Below are 24,560 nucleotides of genomic sequence, written 5' to 3' on the forward strand. Positions count from 1 at the left end.
AGGCTTGCTTAGCTGATAGAGAGATGAAGCAGGGACCCCCACTACATAAACTTGTGCTGCAGATTTACCTTTTTAATAGATTTTATAGAGAGCTTCATAGACTTGTTTGACAGCAACTATCATCAGTGTTGAGTAAATTCATGTTTTGTGGTTTGTTTACTATCTTTTCTATTAATATGTTGGATTCATGTCAATATGTATTTTCAGACATTTCAATACTAAGTAAACTTGACCTTTGTCTCTGTACTTGGTATGTTCTTTTCCCCTCTCTACACCAAACCTCTTTGCTAAAAATGGCCGATCTACAAGCTCACAACACCAGGCGTTGTGAGCTTGTAGATCTGCTATTTTAGGTTAATGTAAAAGAAAAAGATTTGTTGGACCCGCCTGTAGTAACTCTGAGGACCCCCTAGGGGTCCCGGACCCCCTGTTGAAGAACCCTGGTCTAAAAAAAATTGCTGTGTCACAGACAGTGAGTCAGAGTCTCTCAGTAGGCCTACTTAGACAGACCTGAGTCAAGCTGTAATTAAAAATCCACTCAGTTACTTTCTTCTTCTTTCTTTTGTGAGCGTTTGACTTTGCTGTACTCGGTTGTAAAGTCACTGAAAGATTAAAGCTCTTCATCTGACTGCTTCCATTCAGGACAGGATGAAAGATAAATAATATGGACCCGAGCCTCCATCTGCAGGTCCCCAAAAATACTCTGTTATTTGATAACTCCACGAAACAATGCTCCATGAATACATAACAGCTTTATTTACCGAGATTCTGTAGGCTACTGTAACTCACTGTTACTCAGTGGTGGGAAAAAGTACTCACTTAAGTAAAAGTGTCAATAACAAGTCTGGTAGGCTAATCAAAATTTACTTGAGTTAAAGTACAAAAGTATTGGTATCAAAATGTACTTAAAGTAGAAAGTATACTCATTATGCAGAGTGTCACATTTATAGTTTTCAAATGTATACAAATCTTTTGAAAATAGCAAATCTACAAGCTCACAATGTGCCGCGAGCTTGTAGATCGGCTATTTTCAAATTGCCGAAACGTATAGGGCTGAAGTGGTTCATGTATGTTTTGTAATAATAATCAAAACCTACAAAGTAACTAGTAACTAAAGTTTTAAAATAATTGTAGTGGAGTAAAAGTACAACATTTGCCTCTGAGATGTAGTGGAGTAGAAGTAAAAGTATTGGAAATTGAAAATACTCCAGTAAAGTACAAATACCTCAAAATTGAACTTAAGTACAGTACTTGAGTAAATGTACTTTCCACCACTGCTGGTAGTTTTGATATCTTTTTTGATCATGAAATAAAAACACATGTAACATACATCACATACACCCTCAATCAAAAGAAAGAAAGAAAGGGCCCGGACCGCTGGCGTAGTGGTCCGGGCACCTATAGGCTCCAAAGTAGCCTGACAGCGTGTCGCGGGTTCGAGTCCCGATCCCGACAGCCTTTGCTGCATGTCTCTCCCCATTTCCTGTCAACCAACTATCCTATCAATAAAAGCATATAGGCATATAAAAGCCCAAAAATACATCTTTTTAAAAAAAAATGAAAGAAAGAAAAATATATCAAATTAATAGATAATCCTATTCAAAATCTACCCAAACCACAAATGAAACACAAAATAATCTCCTCTTTGTGTGTGGGGCAGTGGTGGAAAAAGTACTCCCATTTTTTTACGTAAGTAAAAGAATCAATACAATGTAGAAATACTCTGCTACAAGTAAAAGTCCTGAATTCAAAATGTACTTAAACAAAAGCACAAAAGTATTCGCATTGAAATATACTGAAGTACCGGGGGGGGGCACGGCCTAATACATATCATTTTGGACGGTGGGCCCGAAAAACTTTTAGAACCACTTGATTTAGAAGGCATTCTGTAGAATCGGCCTCATGCTGCTTATTAAGACCTGAGGCGATTCTTAAACATTTACTAAATCCTAACAGTTTTTTTTAAAAATATCTATAAAATGTTTTTTCAAGATTATTCAAAAATAGCAGATCTACAAGCTCATGGCGCGGCACCGAGTGCCGCGCCATGAGCTTGTATATCTGTATATAGAGAAGTATATCTTGTATATCTGCTATTTTTGAATAGCCAAAGAAATCTTAAGTGACACAGATGCGTTCCAGGTCTTAATGGGTTAATAATCCAGGTTAATTAATCCAGGAAGCGGTCCAGTTTCCTCTGGATGTTGTCGAAGGCGTCCCGGCCCAGGTAGTCGGCCTGGCCCTCCTCCCACTGCCGCCGATGCTCCAGCTGATCCGTCTCTGCCGCTTCGGCCGAAACGGCCGCCTGCAAACAACCAGGGACCAACGGACAAACATGTCAAGTTATCTGCAAACAAGCAGCATGTGGAAGGAAAGTAACCCAGGACCCAGTTGCACCACCTCACACTAAGTTCAAATTTAGCCTAGTTATAGCTTAAATGGCTTTTAAAAAGCCATTTAGACCGGGAAAGTATCTGTGTCATTTTTAGATTTATTTTGCTATTCAAAAATAGGAGATCTACAAGCTCATAGCACGGCACTGAGTGCCGCGCTATGAGCTTGTAGATCTGCTATTTTTGGATAGCCAAAGAAATCTAAAATGACAGAGATACATTACATTACATTACAGTCATTTAGCAGACGCTTTTATCCAAAGCGACTTACAATAAGTGCATTCAACATAGGTAGGGAACGAAACTACTAATCACCAGAAGTCTTAAGTGCATTTCCTGCAAAAACAAGCAGCCAAGAGTATACCTAGCGCTAAGGTAAAAGTGCTATATATCAGCTACCTACTTTCTTAAACAGATGAGACAAAATAGCAAAAACAATTGAGCACAAGCTAATACAAAAAGTGTATCGACTAAACAAGATCCAATAAAACAGTACAACAATAAAGCAAGAGTTCGTACAACTAGTTAACAACAAGTAAGCCAGACAAAGAGGAAGGGTAGTGTTTCCTGAAGAGGTGGGTTTTCAGCCTGCATGCGGCGAAAGATGGGCAGTGACTCTGCTGTCCTGACTTCAGTGGGAAGTTCATTCCACCACTGTGGGGCCAGAACAGAAAAAAAGTCGTGACCGTGTCGATCGACCAGAAGGACCCTTGAGTGGCGAGGCAAACAGTCGCCCCGAGGTGGCACGTTACGTCCCCGGATTGAATGGGTTAAGGTATAACTAGGCTAAGTTTGAACTTAGTGTGAGGTGGTGCAACTGGCCCCTGTTGGTGTATAATACTCATAGGCCAGTGGTGGAAAAAGTACTCCCATTTTTTCCTTAAGTAAAAGTATCAATACTGCAATGTATGAACTCTGTGTAAAACGATGATGTCACTGGTAGGTGGGTTTCCGAAGTGTCATTTTTTTCCTACTCATTCTGTGTCTCATAGGAGCTCTTCGAAAGTAGCCGATATACAGTACAAGCCACAATATAGGCTATTAATTACGGGTTTAGCACTTTATATTGTAACCGGAGGGCTCGCCCCAAAACACACTCGCCCACATTATTTCTGCAGACCGCTCGCCCTGAGCGGTTCTTGTATTCTTGTACTCGTTTTTACTGTGGATAAGGTTAGGAATATGTTTAAGGTTAGGCATAGTTTTACTGAGGTTACGTTTAGGAATAAGGCTAGGTTTAGGCATAGTTTACTGAGGTTACGTTTAGGAATAAGGTTAGGTTTAGGCATAGTTTTACTGAGGTTACGTTTAGGAATAAGGTTAGATGTAGACATAGTTTTACTGGGGTTAGGTTTAGGAATAAGGTTAGGTTTAGGCTAGTTTAACTGAGGTTAAGTTTAGGAATAAGGTTAGGTTTAGACATAGTTTAACTGAGGTTACGTTTAGGAATAAGGTTAGGTTTAGACATAGTTTAACTGAGGTTACGTTTAAGAATAAGGTTAGGTTTAGACATAGTTTTACTGAGGTTAGGTTTAGGAATAAGGTTAGGTTTACACATAGTTTTACTGAGGTTAAGTTTATGAATAAGGTTAGGTTTAGACATAGTTTAACTGAGGTTAAGTTTATGAATAAGGTTAGATGTAGACATAGTTTTACTGAGGTTAGGTTTAGGAATAAGGTTAGGTTTAGACATAGTTTAACTGAGGTTAAGTTTAGGAATAAGGTTAGATTTAGGCATAGTTTTACTGAGGTTAGGTTTAGGAATAAGGTTAGATTTAGGCATAGTTTAACTGAGGTTACGTTTAAGAATAAGGTTAGGTTTAGGCATAGTTTTACAGAGGTCGTCGGATTTGATCCAGGGCGAGCGTTCTTGTATTCCTCTAATTGTATTTTGTTGTGAATACTTTTGTACTGTAAAAAATAAAAAAGTATTTCTTCCACCACTGGCAAAAAAGCCGGATGGAAGTCCATGGCACTGCAGCTGAGGAGAGTTCAGTGCAGGAGATGAAAGACTTCAAATTAAGCCAGAAGGAGAGGCTTGGCCAGCTCTCAGCTCGCTGCCTGTTTTTCATGTTTGTTTACGCCCAGACACAGGTTGTTAATGGAGATGTGCTTTTTCCTTTTCCCATGACTGAGTGCATGAGAACCAGAGAAATAACTCCCCCTCATCTTTACTCTTCCCGTCCTCCTCTCTCCTCCCCGGATAACAACTCAACAATCTAATAACCCATCTAGGCCTGAGGCCCATTCTACAGATTCCTTCCGAAATCCCAACAGTTTAAAAAAAAAACAAAAACGTATAAATATATCGTTGCTGTCGGGCCGAAACCTCTTATCTCTCCGTATTTTAACTTTGTGTGTTTTTTTCGTGAATGAACGCCTCTACTACTTGATCATACTAGCGTCAGACAAAAGCATCAAAAATAGCAGATCTACAACCTTGACGATCTGCTATTTTTTATACTTTTGAATTCTGAACATTAACAGTTTTGGACATACAGTATAATATGAGGTTTCCAGTGGTGTAAAGTAACTAAGTACATTTACTCAAGTATTGTACTTTGAGTAAAATGTGTTGGTACTTGTCAATACTTTTACTTCTACTCCACTTAATCTCAGAGGCAAATATTCCACTTTTACTCCACTGCAATTATTTGAACATTTTAATTACCACTTACTTTGCAGATATAAATTATTATATTATGAAACACACACCAATCACTTTAGCCCTATATTATACATAGGCTATTTGAAAATAGCCGATCTACAAGCTCACAACGCGTCGCACCGCGAGCTTGTAGATCGGCTATTTTCAAACATTTCAGTACCGTTTACTTTTGGTACTTTAAGTACATTTTAATGACAATACTTTCACACTTTTACTCAAGTTGATTCTCAACACAGGCCTTTTACTTGTAACAGAGTATTTTTATATTGTGGTATTGATACTTTTACTCAAGTAAAACATTTGAGTACTTTTTCCACCACTGAAAACGACACAGATGCTTTGCCCCGGGTTTGGTTGGGATAAAGCACCTCACAGACTCTCATGCAGGAGGCAGAGTGTTAGTGGTTGTGTGGGAGTGATGGTTCTTTCTGCCCGGGTGACAGGTGGCTAGAGATAGCGCTGTGCTTCTGGATCAAAGTGGTAGGCTACACCCCCCTCCCGCCGTCCCACACACACACACACACACACACACACACACACACACACACACACACACACACACACACACACACACACACACACACACACACACACACACACACACACAGTGCTGCCGTGTTATGACTGAATAATGCCAGGCTGAATGAGATGGACTTCAAAAACTAACCGCCGTAAGCACCACATGCAAGTTTTAGAACCACTGCAAACAGACAGACAATAGGCAGTGGTGTGCACAGACATTTTGAGGGGCAGGTGCTCAAGTAAATTTTACTTTTTTTTTGTTTACTTGGTCTGCTCTTTTTTCCCTCTACACCTATACCTCTTTGCCAAAAATAGCCGATCTACAAGCCCACAACGCGCGTTGTGGGCTTGTAGATCGGCTATTTTTGGCTAAAGTTCTCCTCAGAAAAGGGATGCTAGGTTTCGAGTGGTTATGGTAAAAAGAAAAATCATATCACACAAAGATTTGGCGGACACCCTGTAGTAACTCTGAGGACCCCCTAGGGGTCCCGGACCCCCTGTTGAAGACCCCTGCTGTAAACTGAAAAAAAACAACTTTTGTTTCTTCTTTTTTTCAAAAGGGCACCTCTGGTCAAGAGGGCAAAGGGCAGGTGCTCTAGCAACACCTAGAGTCTATCTGTGCACGTCCCTGACAATAGGTAGATAACTTGGTTGTTTCTTTATGTTCTCTTGTTTGATCACCCAATCCACTTGCCCCACTTCTACTGTACGTGAACACGGTTTTAGCAATGAAAGTGTAACCATGTGGCCACATGGTTACATGGCTCACTTGAAATGAAATAAAACTGGGTGGACAGTCCACCGTGTTAGCTGTACTCCTCTCTGTGATGTGTAGGCCTGCCTGCTTGAGTCATCTCTTGGAATTAAACTGACTTACTGTGGTACAAAGTCAGCGCTTGGTGTCGTTTCCCCCGCAAGGTAATTTACCGTCTTTGGCTTGCCTTTGGTTGATTTTTTTTCTCCTTCTTAAAAATGTTTCCCGCGATTTTGCAACCCTATTCTTTTTTTTTCACCCAATGCCAATTGCCTAAGTAATCCTGGACACTCCCTCTGCCAGCCAAGGGAGAGCTGAGCTCATGCCTCCTTCAATGTATGAGAGCTAACAGGCCTTCTTCATCATCATCTGACAGGGGGGAGTTTCCCCGGTAGGACGTAGCGCGTGGAAGGAACACGTTATTCCAACTGATTGATTGATTGAATATTTTATTAGGCAAATAATGTAAACTGCACAATAACATTCATAATACTTTGACTAAAAGGTCCGTCCAAAAAAGTCCTACCAGTTCCTTTCCTCTCCATCAGGCGCCCCGACTGATCAGGGGAAGCCAGTATAGAGACCAGGATTACTGCATGTTTTTTTGTGAGTTCAAAATGTTCGCTTTAAAAATATATATAATCAAAGATTTGCACACATTTATACGATTTTCCAAAAATAGCAGATCTACAAGCTCATAGCGCTATGAGCTTGTAGATCTGCTATTTTTGAATAGCCAAATCAATCTTGAAATGACACGGTTGCGTTCCTGGTCTTAATGGGTTAAATGGATATTGGAACCGCTATAGTTTAGATTGTGTGTGATAGGATGGGTATAGCTAGACATACGGGTTCTGTGTTGGCCTCGGAGGTTCCGCTGGTTCCCTCGGTTCCCTCTGTAGCGGCGGGCGGGTCGTCCTGGTTCCCTGTCCCTCGCTCGTCCCCCGACAGCACGCCCTCTGCCTGTGAACGCCGAACACAACAGAACACAAAAACAGCTTGTGATTCATTCACCAGTAAAGCTACAGTATGTGGAAAATCACATCATGCTTTAGGTCAGTGGTTCTCAAACTTTTTCATGTCAAGGACCCCCTAATTGACACTTATTACCCCGCGGACCCCCATTTGAAAAGATAAGCCAGGGACCCCCATAAGAGAAGGTTTTTACGGCTCTCTAGCAGTGATTCTCAACCATTTTGATTTCAAGGACCCCCAGTTTGACATGCATTAGGCTACGGACCCCCATGTAATGGCATTTATACCTCTGGGACTCCAATTCACATTGTAAAACCAATGTTAATTTAACTCTGAGAGTGTACAAATGGAACCAAATGGACCCGTTAGGGTCCATTTGGTTCCATTTGTACACTCTCAGAGTTACAGACCCATAAGGGTCCATTTGGTTCCTGTCCATCATCTAGCTGGGGACCCCCTGGAACCCCCTCAAGTACCCCTGGGGGTCCCCGGACCCCACTTTGAGAACCAATGCTTTAGGTCATGGGTGATGCAACTTTGATGATGGAGAGGGCCACTATATTTCCACACTGACTCCAGACGGCCACATTGCATATACTGGCAGACACCTCTTATCTCCGTATTTTAACTTTTTTCGTAAATGAATGCCGCACTTCGATCATCCTGTCACACAAAAGGAGCAAAAATAGCCAATCTGCAAGCTCAAAACGCGCCGCACTGCAACGCATTTTGAGCTTGTAGATCTGCTATTTTTTTTTTGCTATTTTCGAATTGGAATCCTGAAAAGTAACATTTGTATTTAATTTCAAATGCATTTAGTTATACTTATGTTAACCTTTTGAACTTAAATACAAATACATTGGACATAAAAAAGACAATAGAATTTGAATACTAGTCATTAAGCTACTAATATAGACTGAAGTAATTAAAGCGGGTCATGTTTGCATGTTTTGGAATTGTAACAGCTGCATTTTTAACCGTGCTGCCAGTTGCCCATGTATGCTTTAGGTCAAGAGCAAGGCATTGGAGGTGCTGTATAGGATTTTGTTTGTTTGTTAGTTTTTTTTGTTAAAATAAGTGTTAACCACTTAAACCCCATGTGGTTGAGCAGAGTACCTCAGAGCTCTATGCTAATGTCTTTTGTTTTCTGTTATTGTGGGGAAAGCTTTCGCAGAAAACAGTGGCGCGTTGTGAGCTTGTCGATCTGCTATTTTCTGTGAAAAAAATGCAGATGCTGGGGTTTAAAGAGATAGTTCACCCCCAAAATTATGTTTTTAATATCGATTAGTCACCCCATGGAGACTTGAATTCATGGATATTTTTATGTTTTGGTCGCATTCCTAAGCCAATAATTTGATGACCGTTGATGATGTTATGTCAAGGACCCCAAAATGATATCTATTTGTCCACGGACCCCCATCTCAAAATATGTTGTTCCAGGGACCCCCAGAAGCAAAGATTTGTGTTAAAATGTATATATTCAAAGATTTGCCCGCATTTGCACATTTGTTTTTCAAAAATAGCAGATATACAAGCTCATAGCGCGGCACCGAGTGCCGCTCTATGAGCTTGTAGATCTGCTTTTTGAATAGCCAAAGAAATCTAAAGTGACACAGATGCGTTCCAGGGCTTAATGGGTTGAGTAAAAGTAGCAATACTGTAATATAAAAGTACTCTGTTACAAGTAAAAGGCCTGTGTTCAAAATGTTACATTAGTAAATGTACAAAATAATTGGCGTCACAATATACTTAAAGTACCAAAAGTAAAAGTACTAAAATGTTTGAAAATAGCAGATCTACAAGCTTAGCTCACAACGCATCGCGGCACGTTGAACGAAACGTGAACGAAATAGGCTATTTTCAAATAGCCTATTTATAAAATAGGGCTAAGGTGGTTAATGTATGTTTTATAATATAATATCTCCAAAGTAACTAGTAACTAAAGTTTTCAAATAATTGTAGTGGAGTAAAAGTAGCCCACAATACTTGCCTATATTAAATTATATTCAAACATTTGGCCTAATTTTCACGATAAAAAAAAGCAGATCTACAAGCTCATATCGCGGCACTCGGTGAGCTTGTATATCTGCTATTTTTTTGGATAGCCAAAGAAATCTTAAAAATGACACAGATGCATTCCCGGTCTTAATGGTTGAATTAATGGAAACATGTTTTTACATACATCACATACAAATTGTTCCGCATGCAGAAACTCACCGTATCCCTCATGTCAGTCGGTGGCGTAGTGGGCCTCCGGGCGACGGAGAAACTGTCTGTCGGTGGCGTAGCGGGCCTCCGGGCGACAGAGAAACGGGCGAGCAGCGAGTTGGAGACGTCCGGGTTCTCCTTGAAGGACGCCTTAGCTTCGATCCGGTGGCTCTGCCAAGATGAGGGAGGGAGGGAGGGACAGACAGACAGACAGACAGAAGGACAGACAGAAGGACAGACAGAAGGACAGACAGAAGGACAGGCAGACAGACAAGTGGGAGAGGGATGCTCATACACTAGAATTGCCCGTTGGACTCTGTACCCATGCCGCTGTGTGGTCAGTCTGTGTTGTGCAGATAAAAGCCATGGTATGGTAGCCTATACAACGTACTGAACATGCGTACGTAGCTACGTATGCACAAATATTGACTTGGAAGGTCAGCCGTGTTGTTCACTAGATGTGTTCTGTTATGTATGTATTTTCTTGTACTTTGGTGGCCGGGGTCCCCTGACTGTCCTAGATTGTTTTTAAATTACACACTGGTATCGGATCAGTCTCAGTATCGACAAATACATTTTGAAATGTATGGAACATATGGAATGAATTGACATCAGTGCATCTCCAGTGTTTACCCTAAAGTTGACAATCCAGTATATAAACTAGACCAGGAGACCTGGTTGTGCCAGACCTAAGCCGGTGTTGTGTGAAGTCGTGTGAAGTCTAATTCTGAAATCTTTGTGTCTTACATTATATACCAACCGTATTTATACTTGTGACATAATAGTGATGTCACGACTAGTATGTGCCTATTTATTCATGCATAGAAACTTAACCACAACCAGACATACCATGTATGGACAAATTGGTGACAAAGGCTCGTGTAGGCCCTACCTTTCAGGTCTGGCAAACACATGTTCCTACCTGGTGTGAGGTCCCAGCGCCTTGACTTGAAGGTGTCTTTAGTGGGACCGTGTGACTGAGGTACTCCTTCCACCAGAGGGAGACAAACCGCCCTGTGCTGTTTTCTGTGTGAGCCTCCGTCTGTGCAGCGGCCCTGCAGTTCCAGGGCTTATTTGACCCCAGGAAGTGGACGATCTTTGCGTTGTGGCCATATCTGAGGGGACGTAGAAATAGATGTCACTGTCCAGCATCTAAGCAAGTAACCTGTGGGTTATGGGTACAGGAACCAAGGGTGCAGCTTCCTGTTCTGAAATTGAGTCCATATAGGAAGTGAGTTCAAGTGACAGTTTGTCAGTTTGTCTTCATTGACAAGCTACCCAACCAATAGCATTCATTTAGCGATTGCGGATTCCGGTTGCTTTTTTTGTATTATATTAAAGATGGCAGTTTTGAAATGGTTGAAAAAGAGGCTTCATTTGCGGTCTGTAAAGTCTGGGGGTGTGACTTTGTCCGTCTCTTTTATACAGTCTATGGTAGCAACACTCACTGTTGTAGAGCAGGGAGGTAGCTGTACACGGTGCTGGAGCTGAGGTTGTACACAAAGGGCAGGCGCTTGCTGATGTCCTTCACCGCCCAGTCGCTGAAAAAGGTGTTCAAGAGCCCCTGGTCTCCTCCTGTGAACAAAGGGAACACAGCTAGACACCAAATGCTACAAACAAAAGCCTCTTAGGAACTGATTTGATTTGATGCTCATATAAACCTTAAGAAGTATTAACTTATCCAGTGCCAGACGTATTTCTGGCTGTGTTGCCCCTGTGCCAGGGCCAAAAATACATTGTAAAAAAAAAAATACATACACAGGAGCTGAGATACAGCCTTTTTAAGTAATAAGTTAAACAAGAAGTGAGCAGCAAATCTTCAAATCATGATATCTTGTTTTTATTTTATTTTTCATATATATTTTTTGTGGACGTTTTAGACGTCCATTGCACTGTAGTTTTTTATTTTCACATGCATTCCATACATTCCATAGGGCTAGACCAGACATGGGCAAATGACATCATCAACTTGCGACGGGCATTGCCCCCATTGAGTGAAAGATTAACTATTTCTAAAATAAATACAATATTTAAGGTGTTTTTAATTTAACATTTTTGTTATAAAGGACAAAACTGGTCTGAAATTGAGTGCATAGGAAGTGAGTTCAAGTGACAGTTCATATGACCTGCTGTAGTTTCGCTGATTTACCCCTGCTGGTGTCATAAAGAATATATCTCAATGCAACTGGGTGGGTTTTTAACAAACTTTAGACTTGATTTTCTTACCTTAATAAACATTGTCATAAATACTATATGCTTCTCCATTCGCTAGTTTAAAGTCTTCTTTCAATCACCATGATATGCGTTTTGGTAAATTATGGTCACATTTATTTTAAAAATTACGATAAAGTAGCTTATGCTCTAGGAGGGGCGGGATGAGTTGATTGACACGCTACACAACCAATAGCATTCAATCCCCACCCCACGCTCTTGATTGACAAGCTACCCAACCAATAGCATTTGTTTAGGGATTGATTTCCGGTTGCTATTTCCGTTTGCTTTTTTGTATATATTTAAAGATGGCGGATTTCAAATAGCTGAAACATCGGCTTCATTTACGGTCTGTAGAAACCAATTGCGTCAACTTTGTCCATTATTTTTTACAGTCTTTGGTTCAAACATGCATGATGACTGACCGTCAAAGCTCCCGTGTTGGCGTGCGTGCTCCAGCAGCCTGGCGTGGGTGTCCAGGGACGGCCTGAAGACAAACACCCCGGAGTTGAAGCAGTCGGGCCAGCCGGGGTCAGGGGCCGCAGACAGCTCCTCCCTCTCAAACAGGTCGTCCACGTTGCACAGAGCCTGCATGGAGAGAGGAGTGGGAGGTCAGTGGGAGGGGGTGGAGCTGTGTGTGTGTGTGTGTGTGTGTGTGTGTGTGTGTGTGTGTGTGTGTGTGTGTGTGTGTGTGTGTGTGTGTGTGTGTGTGTGTGTGTGTGTGTGTGTGTGTGTGTGTGTGTGTGTGTGTGTGTCAGTGGTGTAAAGTAACTAATTACATTTACACAAGTAATGTACTTACAGTAACTACAATTGAGGTATTAATTTTCAGTACCTTTACTTCTACTCCACTACATCTCAGAGGCAAATATTGGAACATTTTCCTGGTCCTCACAAGAAGAAAAAAAAGAGTATTTTTATACTGTGGTATTGGTACTTTTACTAGGTTGCTGTTCTTTTAGCGTTTTGCCTTTGTTTTCTTGCTAGACTTAATTTTGACATGCCTATTTATTGGGCAGGCCTGCACTGTAAATGTCATTGCATGGAAGGATTGGTGCTTCACATAGGATAAGACGTGTAGACTAGGTTAGGATTAGAGGTTGGGGTTGGGTTAGGATTAAGCTTTTATAGGTTAGGGGTTGGGGTTCTAGGATTAGACATTCTGAGGTCGGGGTTGGAAGCAGTGTTGCCAGATGTAGTACGATAATTATCGTATTTGTACGATACTTTTACCCTGTGTACGATGTAGGCTACGGTCAATAATTCAAAAATGCCCTAATGTACGATAATTTCACCCTATCACAAAATAGTGCGTGAATTTACTAAATTCCCTGGCTGCTGCTTCAGGATCTGGTTTTGCTTTTGAAAATAAGACTGGTCGCGTCTTTCCACGCAGCATATGTGATGCGTTTTTGGCACGTACTGTAGGAGTCTCAAACTAGGTTGTTTATTACACTAAATACGACATTTTTTGGTGAAATTATTTACACCTGTGATTTATTTTTTGGCTGTGTACGATAGTTTTCTTTCAAATACGATAATTTTAAGTCTCTAGTTCGATAATTGAACATCTGGCAACACTGGTTGGAAGTTATGACTCACAGTTGTGCGCCGGTGTCACACACTGAAAACAGCCGATCTACAAGCTCACAACGTGTCGCATCTCTACTCGTCGTGAGCTTGTAGATTGGCTATTTTCAAAATGTTTGAATATTGAATATATTTTTAAAAACATTTTAACTGCAAAAAAATTGTATGGGGGTCCCTGGCACCAAATATTTTCAGATGGGGGGCGGGGTCCACAGCCAAATACATATTACTGTGTGTGTGTGTGTGTGTGTGTGTGTGTGTGTGTGTGTGTGTGTGTGTGTGTGTGTGTGTGTGTCGCATAGCTCCTGTAGCATATCAGTTGAACATAAACTGAACATTGAACATGCTCCCGGGTTCAAACCGCCGTTTGCTCATGTCACGGCCTTCAAACATGCCTGCCGCTGCCAGGGCCAGATTGTGCTGTTTGCTCTTGGCTGAACAGAGACCCTATGGAGAGGCCTGTGTGTAAGTTACTGATTCCGTGTGTGTGTGTGTGTGTGTGTGTGTGTGTGTGTGTGTGTGTGTGTGTGTGTGTGTGTGTGTGTGTGTGTGTGTGTGTGTGTGTGTGTGTGTGTGTGTGTGTGTGTGTGTGTGTGTGTGTGTGTGTGTGTGTGTGTGTGTGTGTGTGAATGTATGTACAGAAGCAGTTGATCTCTTAACTTAACCCATTCAATCCGGGAACTATGCATACTGTGGCATTTTCGTTTTTCTTAGCTATAATCATTATTTCATACTTTTGGCTATTCAAAAATAGCAGTTCTACAAGCTCTTAGCGCGGCACCGAGTGCCGCACTATGAGTTTGTAGATCTGCAATTTGTTCATAAAAATCGTGAACATTTGAATCTAAAATCTTTGAATATATATAATTTTCTAAAGCGAATATTTTTAACTAAAATCTTTGCTTCTGGGTATTCTACAAATGTCTTCTAAATCCTAACAGTTTTTTTGGAGAAAACAATTATGTTGCTATAATATCAGTGGTTCTCAAAAAAAAATGTATGTCAAGGACCCCAAAATGATATCTATTTGTCCGCGGACCCCCATCTCAAAATTTGTTGTTCCAGGGACCCCCAGAAGCAAAGATTTGTGTTAAATTGTATATATTCAAAGATTTGCCCGCATTTGCACATTTGTTTTTCAAAAATAGCAGATCTACAAGATCATAGCGTGGCACTCGTTGCCGTGCTATGAGCTTGTAGATCTGCTATTTTTGAATAGCCCAAAGAAATCTTAAAATGACACACTATGCGTTCCAGGATTGAATGCGTTAAATAAATCCATATGTGCAACATGTGATGTATGGAATATAAAAAAAAGTAACAAAAAGCAGCAGATCTACAAGCTCGAAACGCTTGTGGCTCTGCTACTTATGATGCTTTTGTTGATCAAGTAGGGTGTTAATTTACGAAAAAATAAATACAAAATATGGAGATTGGAGGTTTCTGCCCGACAGCTACTAATGTAAAGCCAAAGTGTACCAAGGACGGCAGATTTGAAAACATATTATTGGTTTATTCTGTATACTGTCGGTCCGAGAGTACATTTGTTTCTTTGTGAGATTTAGAGCAGTGGTTCTGAAAGTGGGGTGTAGGGAGACTCCCGGGGGTCCTTGAGGGGGTTCCAAGGGGGTCCTCAGCATAATTAGTTGATATGGCATCATAAAAATCTGCTTAACCACTTTAACCCTAATATATACATCATCCATTTGAAAATAGCTGATTTATAAGCTCACAACGCCTCGCGGTCAGCTATTTGAAAATAGCTGATGTACAAGCTCACTGCGCGTCACTTCGTGCCACGCTGCGAGCTTGTACATCTGCTATTTTTGAACATTTGAAACATTTTCAAATGGGGGGGGGGGTCCTCGCGACCAAATACCTATCATTTTGGGGGTCCTTGGCTACGAAAAAGTTTGAGAACTACTGACTTAGAAGGCATTTGTAGAATCGGCCTCAAGTCTTAAAGGAGTGGTTTACCCAATAAATGACTTATCTTCTATCAAATACACGCCCCAGGAAGCCTTGAATTCATGAAGATTATCTAGTTTTTTTTCTCGCATTCCTGAGCCAATAATTTGACTACGGCGGTCTCTCCAGTAGGAGACTCAAATGCAGGTCATTTGAGTCTCCTACCGCCTCCTTGATGACGCCTCTGCCTGGTCATCAAATTATTGGCTTAGGAATGCGACAAAAACAAGGAAAAAACTCTATGAATTCAAGGCTTCATGTGGTGTGTAATTCAGTGGTTCTCAAACTTTTTCATGTCAAGGACCCCCAAAATGATATGAATTTGGCCGCGGACCCCCATCTCAAAATATTTTGTTCCAGGGACCCCCCAGAAGTAAATTAGAAATTTGAGTTACAAATGTTCGCTTTAAAAATATATGTATTCAAAGATTTGCACACATTTCAAGATTTTTCGAAAATAGCAGATCTACAAGCTCGTAGCGCGGCACTCGGTGCCGCGCTATGAGCTTGTAGATCTGCTATTTTTGAATAGCCAAAGTATAAAATATATAATAATATATGAAATAAATATATAAGAAATAGCCAAAGTATAAAAGGTCATAATTATTCTGATGCTATATTTACACACTTTTCTGGTTACCCCCTGGAACACCCTCAAGTACCCCTGGGGGTCCCCGGACCCCACTTTGACAACCAATGGTGTAATTGATAAGAAAAAAATAGTAATTTTTTGTGTGAACTACTCCTTTAATGGGGAGAAAAGGGGGACTGGAACTCACCAGTGTGTCGGCGTCCAGGAACACACACTTCCTGTACTGGAGGAGGGTCCAGCAGTGCAGCTTGGTGAAGGTGACCCCCAGCTCGGGACGTCCCAGAGAACGCAGGCGTGAGCTGTCCCTGCTGTCCAGCAGGTCCACCACCATCACCTCATCAAACACCTGCTCCAGGGCCGCTCTGGAGGTCAGGCAAAACATCAAAGAGATTACATAATATATATTTTACAGTGGTGTAACGTAACTAAGTACATTTACATACTAGTACAAGTACATTTACTCAAATACTGTACTACTTAACTAAAATGTTGAGGTATTTTTTTTTACTCTACTGGAGTATTTCCAATGTTCAGCACTTCTACTCCACTACATCTCAGAGGAAATTATTGTACGTTTTCTCCACAATTATTTGAAAACTTTAGTTACTAGTTACTTTGAAGCCCCACAGTATATACATTTCGGCCATTTGAAAATTGCCGATCTCACAATGCGTCGCGATGCGACACATTGTGAGCTTGTAGATCTGCTATTTTCAAATGTTTTTATACATACACTTGTGAAATGGGACATTTTGCATAATGACTACTTTTACTTTTGTACTTTTAAGTATATTTTGATACCGATACTTTTGTTCTTTTACTCAAGTACATTTTGAATTGCAGACTTTTACTTGTATTTCTATATTACAGTATTGATACTTTGACGCTTTAGTTGGGTTTATTTTGCGCAAACTCAATCTGTTTCTCTTCACAGTTCTTTTACTTTGCCTTTTTCTCCTCCTTTGTTCCATCTCCACACAGCACCAGAAGAGCACTTTAAAAAGCCTTGTATAGCTTGAGTTGAAAGGAGAAATACTACTTTCTCTCCACTACATTTCTAAGAGGGGAAAAAGTACATTATGAATTAACCACTTAAAGGGGAAATCCACCCATTTTCAATATTTAACTATGTCATTAATATAGCATAAAGGAGTTGTGTGGAAATAAGAAAAAAGTTCCCCCCTTTCTGTGTTGCCTTGAAATGGAGGATTGATTGTGGGTTTAACATTGCAAATTACAACATGATGACTCATCATGTTGTAATTTGCAATGTTAAACCCAAAATCAATCCTCCAGTTCAAGGCAACACAGAAAGGGGGGAACTTTTTTCTTATTTCCACACAACTCCTTTATGCTATATTAATGACATAGTTAAATATTGAAAATGGGTGGATTTCCCCTTTAAGCTCTAGATCCAAAATACTGAAAATAGCGGATCTACAAGCTCAAAACGTGTCACGATGTGACGCGTTGTGAGCTTTTAGATCGGCTAGTCTCAAAATGTTTTGCAATTTATTTAAATGATCTGGATAAATGTCTCAATGTCAATACAGCGATGCACTGATACTGTATATACTTTTTACTTTTAAGTATTGCTTTTAAAAAGCCCATACTCCAGTAGGCCTACTTTAAGTCAAGTTTATTTATTTATGTTCCGTTACGCAGATTACGCATTATTTGATGTCAGCCCTGGTACCATTTCCAGGCAGGTGTGTGCCAGTCTGAGCATGGGCCCTGCAACTTTGACATCGGTCTTTGGTACCGTTTTGCACATCTTGCCTGTAAATCTCTATGAAACCTATGGTTCCTCAGTGAAGCAAGGGTGAGGAACCGGCCTTCTTGGGTTGTTGTCATCCTATTGACTTCACCAGTCTCACAGAACTTGGGCCTAAGTTTGTAAATGGTACCAGGACTGACACCAAATAATGCTGCCACTCTGCATAACGGAACACCAGCTTCACTTGCCCTATTGCACAGACCTCATCCTGAAAGGGACAAACGTGGCATCTTTCCATAGGGGCAGTGTTGCTGCTTGGATCCTACACACAAACTCAACAAAGTTACAGAACCCATGTTCAGGTGCCAGTCACACACCTGTGAGGCAGTCACAGTGTCACACACCCGAGACTGGCACACAGCTCTCAGCAGGTGTGTGCCGGCAGGTCGCTCAAAACCAGAGCGATTACCAACGTATTGGGTGATTTTTGGCAACGTTTTTGGAGGCACTACCCACACGTTTAGCCGTGTTACTCATTCCACGAATGCCCGATCATTACAAGCTGTACCTCGTTGTAAAGGTGACTAATCAACGATTAAAAATGATATCAACACAATACCAATTGGTATTATTGAAGGGGAGAAATAATCGACCGAAGTTAAGTTTCCGAACGTTTTGTGGGCAGTTGTAGTTGTATAATAATATAATTAAATATTCTAATATTTTTTGACACAGAATCAAATGTTGTATAGTCATGATTCACCACTGGAGCCTGGATGGCTTGAATCCAGGCTTAAAATAATTTATACAAATGATTTTGGAAATCTCTACGGGCAAAATTGAATGGGTTTTCTCAGTGGCCTGCACAGACATTTTGAGGGGCAGCGCTGCGAGGCGTTGTGGGCTTGTAGATTGGCTATTTTTGGCTAAAGTTCTCCTCAGAAAAGGGATGCTAGGTTTCGAGTGGTTATGGTAAAAAGAAAAATCATATCACATAAAGATTTGGCGGACCCCCTGTAGTAACTCTGAGGACCCCCTGTTGAAGACCCTTGCTGTAAACTGAAAAAAGGGCAAAAGGGCACTTCTGGTCAAGAGGGCAAAGGGCAGGTGCTCTAGAACCACCTAGAGTCTATCTGTGCACGTCCCTGGGTTTTCTATCTTTGGCGCCACAAAATGGCTGCCACTGCTCTGCCCTATGAGGTGCAGAGGAACTGTACAACTGTCATGCTGCTGATGAGAGGTCTCTCTCTCTCTCTCACCGCGAGCCCCTGGAGACATCGGGCGTGACCATCGCGGCGATCTTCCTGGTGGTGCCGTGGCGTCTCAGGCTCCGCGCCACCGCCATGGCGCCCATGCAGTAGGCGTCCGTGGTGGCCAGCGTCACGAAGGCCTCTGCGCCGTCGCCCCCTTGTGGAGAGAGACATGCGTGACGGCTTGTTAGAATCAGTGTTTATTTCGTCGACTAAAACTATTGACGCTGCGACCATTGTGAGCTTGTAGATCTGCAATTTTCGGCATGCAGACCACCAGGGGTCCTTGAGGGTAGTTCCAGGGGGTCCCCAGCGAAATTAGTTAATATCAAAATCTGTTTAACTACTTGTAACCCACATGTAGCCTACATCGGCTATTAGATGATCTACAAGCTCACTCATCTTTTTTTTTTAAAATTGTGAACGTTTTTTTTGGTGTGAAAACATGTGAGAAACACTGCCAGGTCTGGAATTTCATAATCTTAGGGGCAAGGCAACTTGGCCTTTGGTGTTGTCCATTTTTTGAGGGCACACAGGCCAAATGCCAGGGGCAGGAAGGCCATCAAATGAAACAAGATTTTAGTCCACTGAAATAATTAATTGAATTTAAGGGTTAAGGACCCTTTTAAATTCAATATGTAGACTATCTGCAGTGAAATAAATGAATGAATGATGGTATTTACAATCTGATCCATGCTCAGCCCTGCACCAATCAAAGTTACTGGATTGGTTTGAAGATAGCAGTGGTGGAAAAAGTACTCAAATTCTTTACTTAAGTAAAAGTACCAATACTGCCATATAAAAATACTCTGTTACAAGTAAAAGTCCAGAATTCAAAATTTACTTGATTAAAAGTACAAAAGTATTGGCTTAAAGTACCAAAACTAAAAGTACTAAATATTTGAAAATAGCCTATGTATAAAATAGGGCTAAAGTGGTTAATGTATGTTTTATAATATAATCATTTATATCTGAAAAGTCACTAGTATAAAGTTTACAAATAATTATAGTGGAGTAAAAGTACAATATTTGCCTCTGAGATGTAATGGAGTAGAAGTAAAAGTACTGAAAACTGGAAATACTAGGCTACAGTAAAGTAAAAAATACCTCAAAATTGTACTTAAGTACAGTACTTGAGTACATGTATAGTTACTTTCCACCACTGGAAGATAGGGACTCAGGGGAGTTAAGAATTCAGAATCTCAACAAAAGACAGTGGTGTCTAGATGACAAGAAAGAGACAGAGGACAAAGTGGTACAGTCAGCTGGGGCATTAAGACCTCATGGCATGCCATTTTTTGGAGGGGCACAAGGCCAAACTGAGGGGCAACCACGGCCATGGCCCTCGAGTCGTGGCCTCCCTGAAATTCCTTACCTGACCGCTGCTATACCGTGCATAATATACGTCTGTGAAGGCATTTCTGTTTTTTCCCCCACCTATAAGTGACTTTAACTCACATTAAATGACTCTCTTTCTCTCTCTCTCTCTCTCTCTCTCTCTCTCTCTCTCTCTCTCTGTGTGTGTGTGTGTGTGTGTGTGTGTGTGTGTGTGTGTGTGTGTGTGTGTGTGTGTGTGTGTGTGTGTGTGTGTGTGTGTGTGTGTGTGTGTGTGTGTGTGTGTGTGTGTGTGTGTGTGTGTGTGTGTGTGTGTGTGTGTGTGTGAGTGAGAGTGTGAGAGAGAGAGATAAAAGCATCAGCTTATCTCTTCCTCTCTGTCTGAGAGTCACTGGCATCTAACCTTGTTGTCTCCAGATAGCGCAGTGTTAGATTTCAATTGAAACAGTATTTCAAGCCGGCTGTGACACGTTGTGCCGTCTGTTCTATTCTGGTTCCCTGTTGAAGTGGGTCACACTGTGCTCATGGGTTACACCACTTATCAGACGGCAAGCCCCCAAAATAATCATATTTCAACTGGGGACCCCCCAAAATAATCATATTTCAACTGGGGACCCCCCAAAATAATCATATTTCAACTGGGGACCCCCCAAGATAATTATATTTCAACGCCCCCCCCCCCCCCCCCCCCCCCCAAGTTTGACTTGGTTGCACAGATAAATATTGTGAAAATAGCAGATCTACAAGTTGCGAGGCGTTGTGAGCTTGTAGGTCGTCTATTTTCACAATCTCCTCTCTCTGCCTCTTTCTTATGTAATTTGACAATATGGTCTACCAGTTTGTATAGTGTAGTTTTGTTGATTACTTTTGATACAGTAATGGTCTTTTTATTATGAGGTATTAAACATGTCTTTAAAGTCCTTAAATTGCCTCTTCACTGTCATCATAACTCTGGACAATATGGCCCGTGTGTCTTTGTCTTTGGTTTATTTATTTACGGCAGTTCTCAACCTTTTCAGGCCGTGAACCCCCCAAGATAATCATATTTGAACTGGGGACCCCACAATATAATCATAATTGAACTGGGGACCCCCCACCCTGACAAGCACTTGGGAATTGTAGGCATTACAGTTAGTTTGACTCGGTTCCACAGATAAATATTGTGAAAATGTTTGCCTCTTTCTTGTATATTGTTTGACAATTTGACTTGACTATTACATTAGGTCTAAGACTATTAACCCTTTAAGACCGGGAACGCATCTGTGTCATTTTAAGATTTCTTTGGCTATTTTTTAGAAAAATCGCGAAAATGTGTGCAAATCTTTAGTTTGAATATATATATATACTTTTTTAAAGCGAAAGTTTTTAACTCAAATCTTTGCTTCTGGGGATTTTACAAATGTCTTCTAAATCCTAAAGTACTTTTTTCCAAAAGTTTGATTTTTTATTTTTTTTAACTTATGTTGCTATATTATCAATGGTTTTCAAACTTGTCAAGGACCCCCAAAATAATATGTATTTGACCGCGGACCCCCTCCCATCTAAAAATATTTTGTTCCAGGGACCCCAGAAGCAAAGATTTGAGTTAAAAATGTATAAAGATTTGCACAAATTTTCGGGAATTTTCTAAAAAATAGCAGATCTACAAGCTCATAGCGCGGCACTCGGTGCCACGCTGTGAGCTTGTATATCTGCTATTTTTGAATAGCCAAAGAAATCTTAAAATGACACAGATGCGTTCCCTTCCCGGCCATAAAGGGTTAAAAAAGGTCTTAAAATGGTCACTTCACTGTCATCTGGGGACCGCCACCAAAATCATGTGGGGACCCAGCAGATTGGCTATTTTCAAATGGTCGAAATATAGGGCTGAAGTGGTTACTGTATGTTTTGTAATAATAGTAAAAATCTACAAAGTAACTAACTAAAGTTTTCAAATAAATGTAGTGTTTGGTGCATTGTGAGCTTGTAGGTCTGCTATTTTCAGCGTGCAATGCCATACATCTTGCAACAAAGCATGACTCAGGTTTCACCGTAACAGATACTTCCATAACATCAAACAATCAGTGGTGTAAAGTAACTAAGTACATTTACTCAAGTACTGTACTTCAGTACAATTGAGGTATTTTTTACTTTAGTGGGGTATTTCCAATGTTCAATACTTTTTCTTCTACTCCACTACATCTCAGAGGAAAATATTGTACTTTTTACTCCACTACCTTTATTTGAAACTTGTAGATTTAGATTGTTATTACTGAACATACATAAGGCTCTATATATTTCAGCTATTTGAAAATAGCAGATCTACAATGTGAGCTTGCAGATCGGCTATTTTCAACAGATTCGTATATATTTTGAAAACTTTAAATGGGACATTCTGCAAGTCATGATGGGTAGGCTGCTTTTGCTTGCGGTACTTTATACGTATATTTTGATGGCAATACTTTTGCACTTTTATTTTTTACTCAAGTACATTTTGAATCCCGGACTTTTACTTATAATGAGTATTTCTACGTTGTGGTATTGATACTTTTACTTAAAGTAAAACAAAGATTTAGTACTTTTTACACCACTGCAAATAAAATATAAGCACCTACCTGCCATTGTCAGGGTCTGAGGAAAGAGTCTCTCTCTGTTAAATCCAGAGACTTGTTCCCTATAAAAGGCAGGCGTACAGGATGATCAGAAAACGACTCCCTCGCGCGCGTCTGAGGTCTTTGAGATCTTCTCAGACAAAAACCTTACTTAAAACAGCGATATACCGTACAGTAGTAGCTTTCAGAGTGATCACACGATTAACTGTTGTGGAATACGAGAGGCCGGCACAGATGAATTCTGTGTGATCGTCCTGTTTTCCCCTCTTTTGGCCTGCTTGCTGCTCAAACGCTGCATTGTAGCCGTGGAGCGGGCAAAGGTCAAGCAAGCCTTCAATTTGGAAATCACACACATCTGCACAACCTTTTCAGTGGTGGAAAAAGTACTCAATGTTTTTATTAAGTAAAAATATCAATACCATCATGTAGAAATCTGTTACGAGTAAGAGTCCAGTATTCAAAATGTACTTGTGTAAAAGTACAAAAGCATTGGCATCAAAATATACTTAAAGTACCCAAAGTACAAGTACTCATTGTGCAGAATGTCCCATTTCACAAGTTGTGGGTCGGCTATTTTCAAACAGACAAAGTTTAAATAGGGCTGAAGTGGTTAATTATGTTTTGTAATAATAATCAAAATCTATAAAGTAACAAGTAACTAAAATTTTCAAATAATAGTGGAGTAAAAGTACAATATAGTTGGCTCTAAGATGTAGTGGAGTATAAGTAAAAGTATTGAATATTGGATATACAGTAAAACAGCATTATTTATTTGGTGTCAGCCCTGGTACCATTTCCAATAGGACCAAGTTATATTTTGGGGCAAATATTTTGCGAAAATAGCAGATCTAAAATCTCACAGTGTAATGTGTGTAGTAAATAAAGTAAATCTTTATCGGGCATGTCATTACAGGCTAAGTCTTACCAATTCTACAAGCTCACAACACATCATGATGCGATGCATTGTGAGCTTGTTGATCTGCTATTTTCACTATTCCTAGCATGACACTGTTATGCGACAATGTCTAAAATAGGGCTTAAGTGGTTAATCTAATTGATATATAAACTTATTTTGTTTTTGTCTCCGCCAGGCCAAAAGGCATGGCGAGAGTATGTTTTTGGCCTTTTCCATCCGTCTGTGAACAGCTAATCTCCCGCACCGTTAGCTTGATCGCAGCGAAACTGTGCACACACTCTCTGGATGCCAATTCAGAACCTCTGCCCCAAATTATTCACATGGGCCTGTAATAGTGCCACCAGGAGGCCGGTTTTTGCGAAACATTTTTTTTTCACAGTAATCCTTCAGATTTTGTCCAAACATCACGCAAATGGGTACACAGTATCTCTATAGTCATTAAACCAAACGGGCCGTTCAGATTTTTCATATTCCATCCTGATTGGCAAAACATGTCTTCCAAAGTTTGCAGGAGTGCTCTGTTTTGAACAAAATGCCTCAAATCATGAATGCAGTATCTGATTGCCGTGCAAGGCCTAAGAAGAAATGGCACCCTTCACACATTGGCCTATTATAGCGCCACCAGGAGGCCACAATAACCTACCTGTCCTGGCGGAGACCTGTGCTCTGAGGAGCACTTTTTCTAGTTTTAGTTTGTTTTCAATAGTGAAAAGAATTTGCTAGAACTATTTGAAAGAGTAATCAATAGAATAATCGCTAAGAAAATAAGCGGTAGTTGCAGCCCTACACAGGATGTCATGTTTTTATTTAATACATATATTTATAATACATATTATTGTATTTATTACTCTGCTGCACCCTTCTGCAGTT

General features: G+C 40.6%; 1 protein-coding gene across 1 annotated transcript; it reads right to left on the minus strand.

Annotated features, from left to right (window-relative positions):
* Positions 1-2,170: 2,170 nt before the first annotated feature.
* gyg2 (glycogenin 2) lies at positions 2,171-22,784 on the minus strand (the record flags this gene model as incomplete). The annotated part of the gene is made up of 9 exons (XM_084051416.1): positions 2,171-2,305; positions 7,187-7,300; positions 9,530-9,691; positions 10,443-10,635; positions 10,969-11,095; positions 12,157-12,319; positions 16,069-16,243; positions 18,858-19,005; positions 22,778-22,784. The coding sequence occupies 9 exons, from the start codon at positions 22,782-22,784 to the stop codon at positions 2,171-2,173; spliced, it is 1,224 nt and encodes a 407-aa protein (XP_083907542.1).
* Positions 22,785-24,560: the final 1,776 nt, after the last annotated feature.

Source organism: Gymnoscopelus microlampas (genome assembly GCF_963454915.1).
Source record: "Gymnoscopelus microlampas genome assembly, chromosome: 24".
In the NCBI taxonomy this organism is placed as follows: Eukaryota; Metazoa; Chordata; class Actinopteri; order Myctophiformes; family Myctophidae; genus Gymnoscopelus; species Gymnoscopelus microlampas.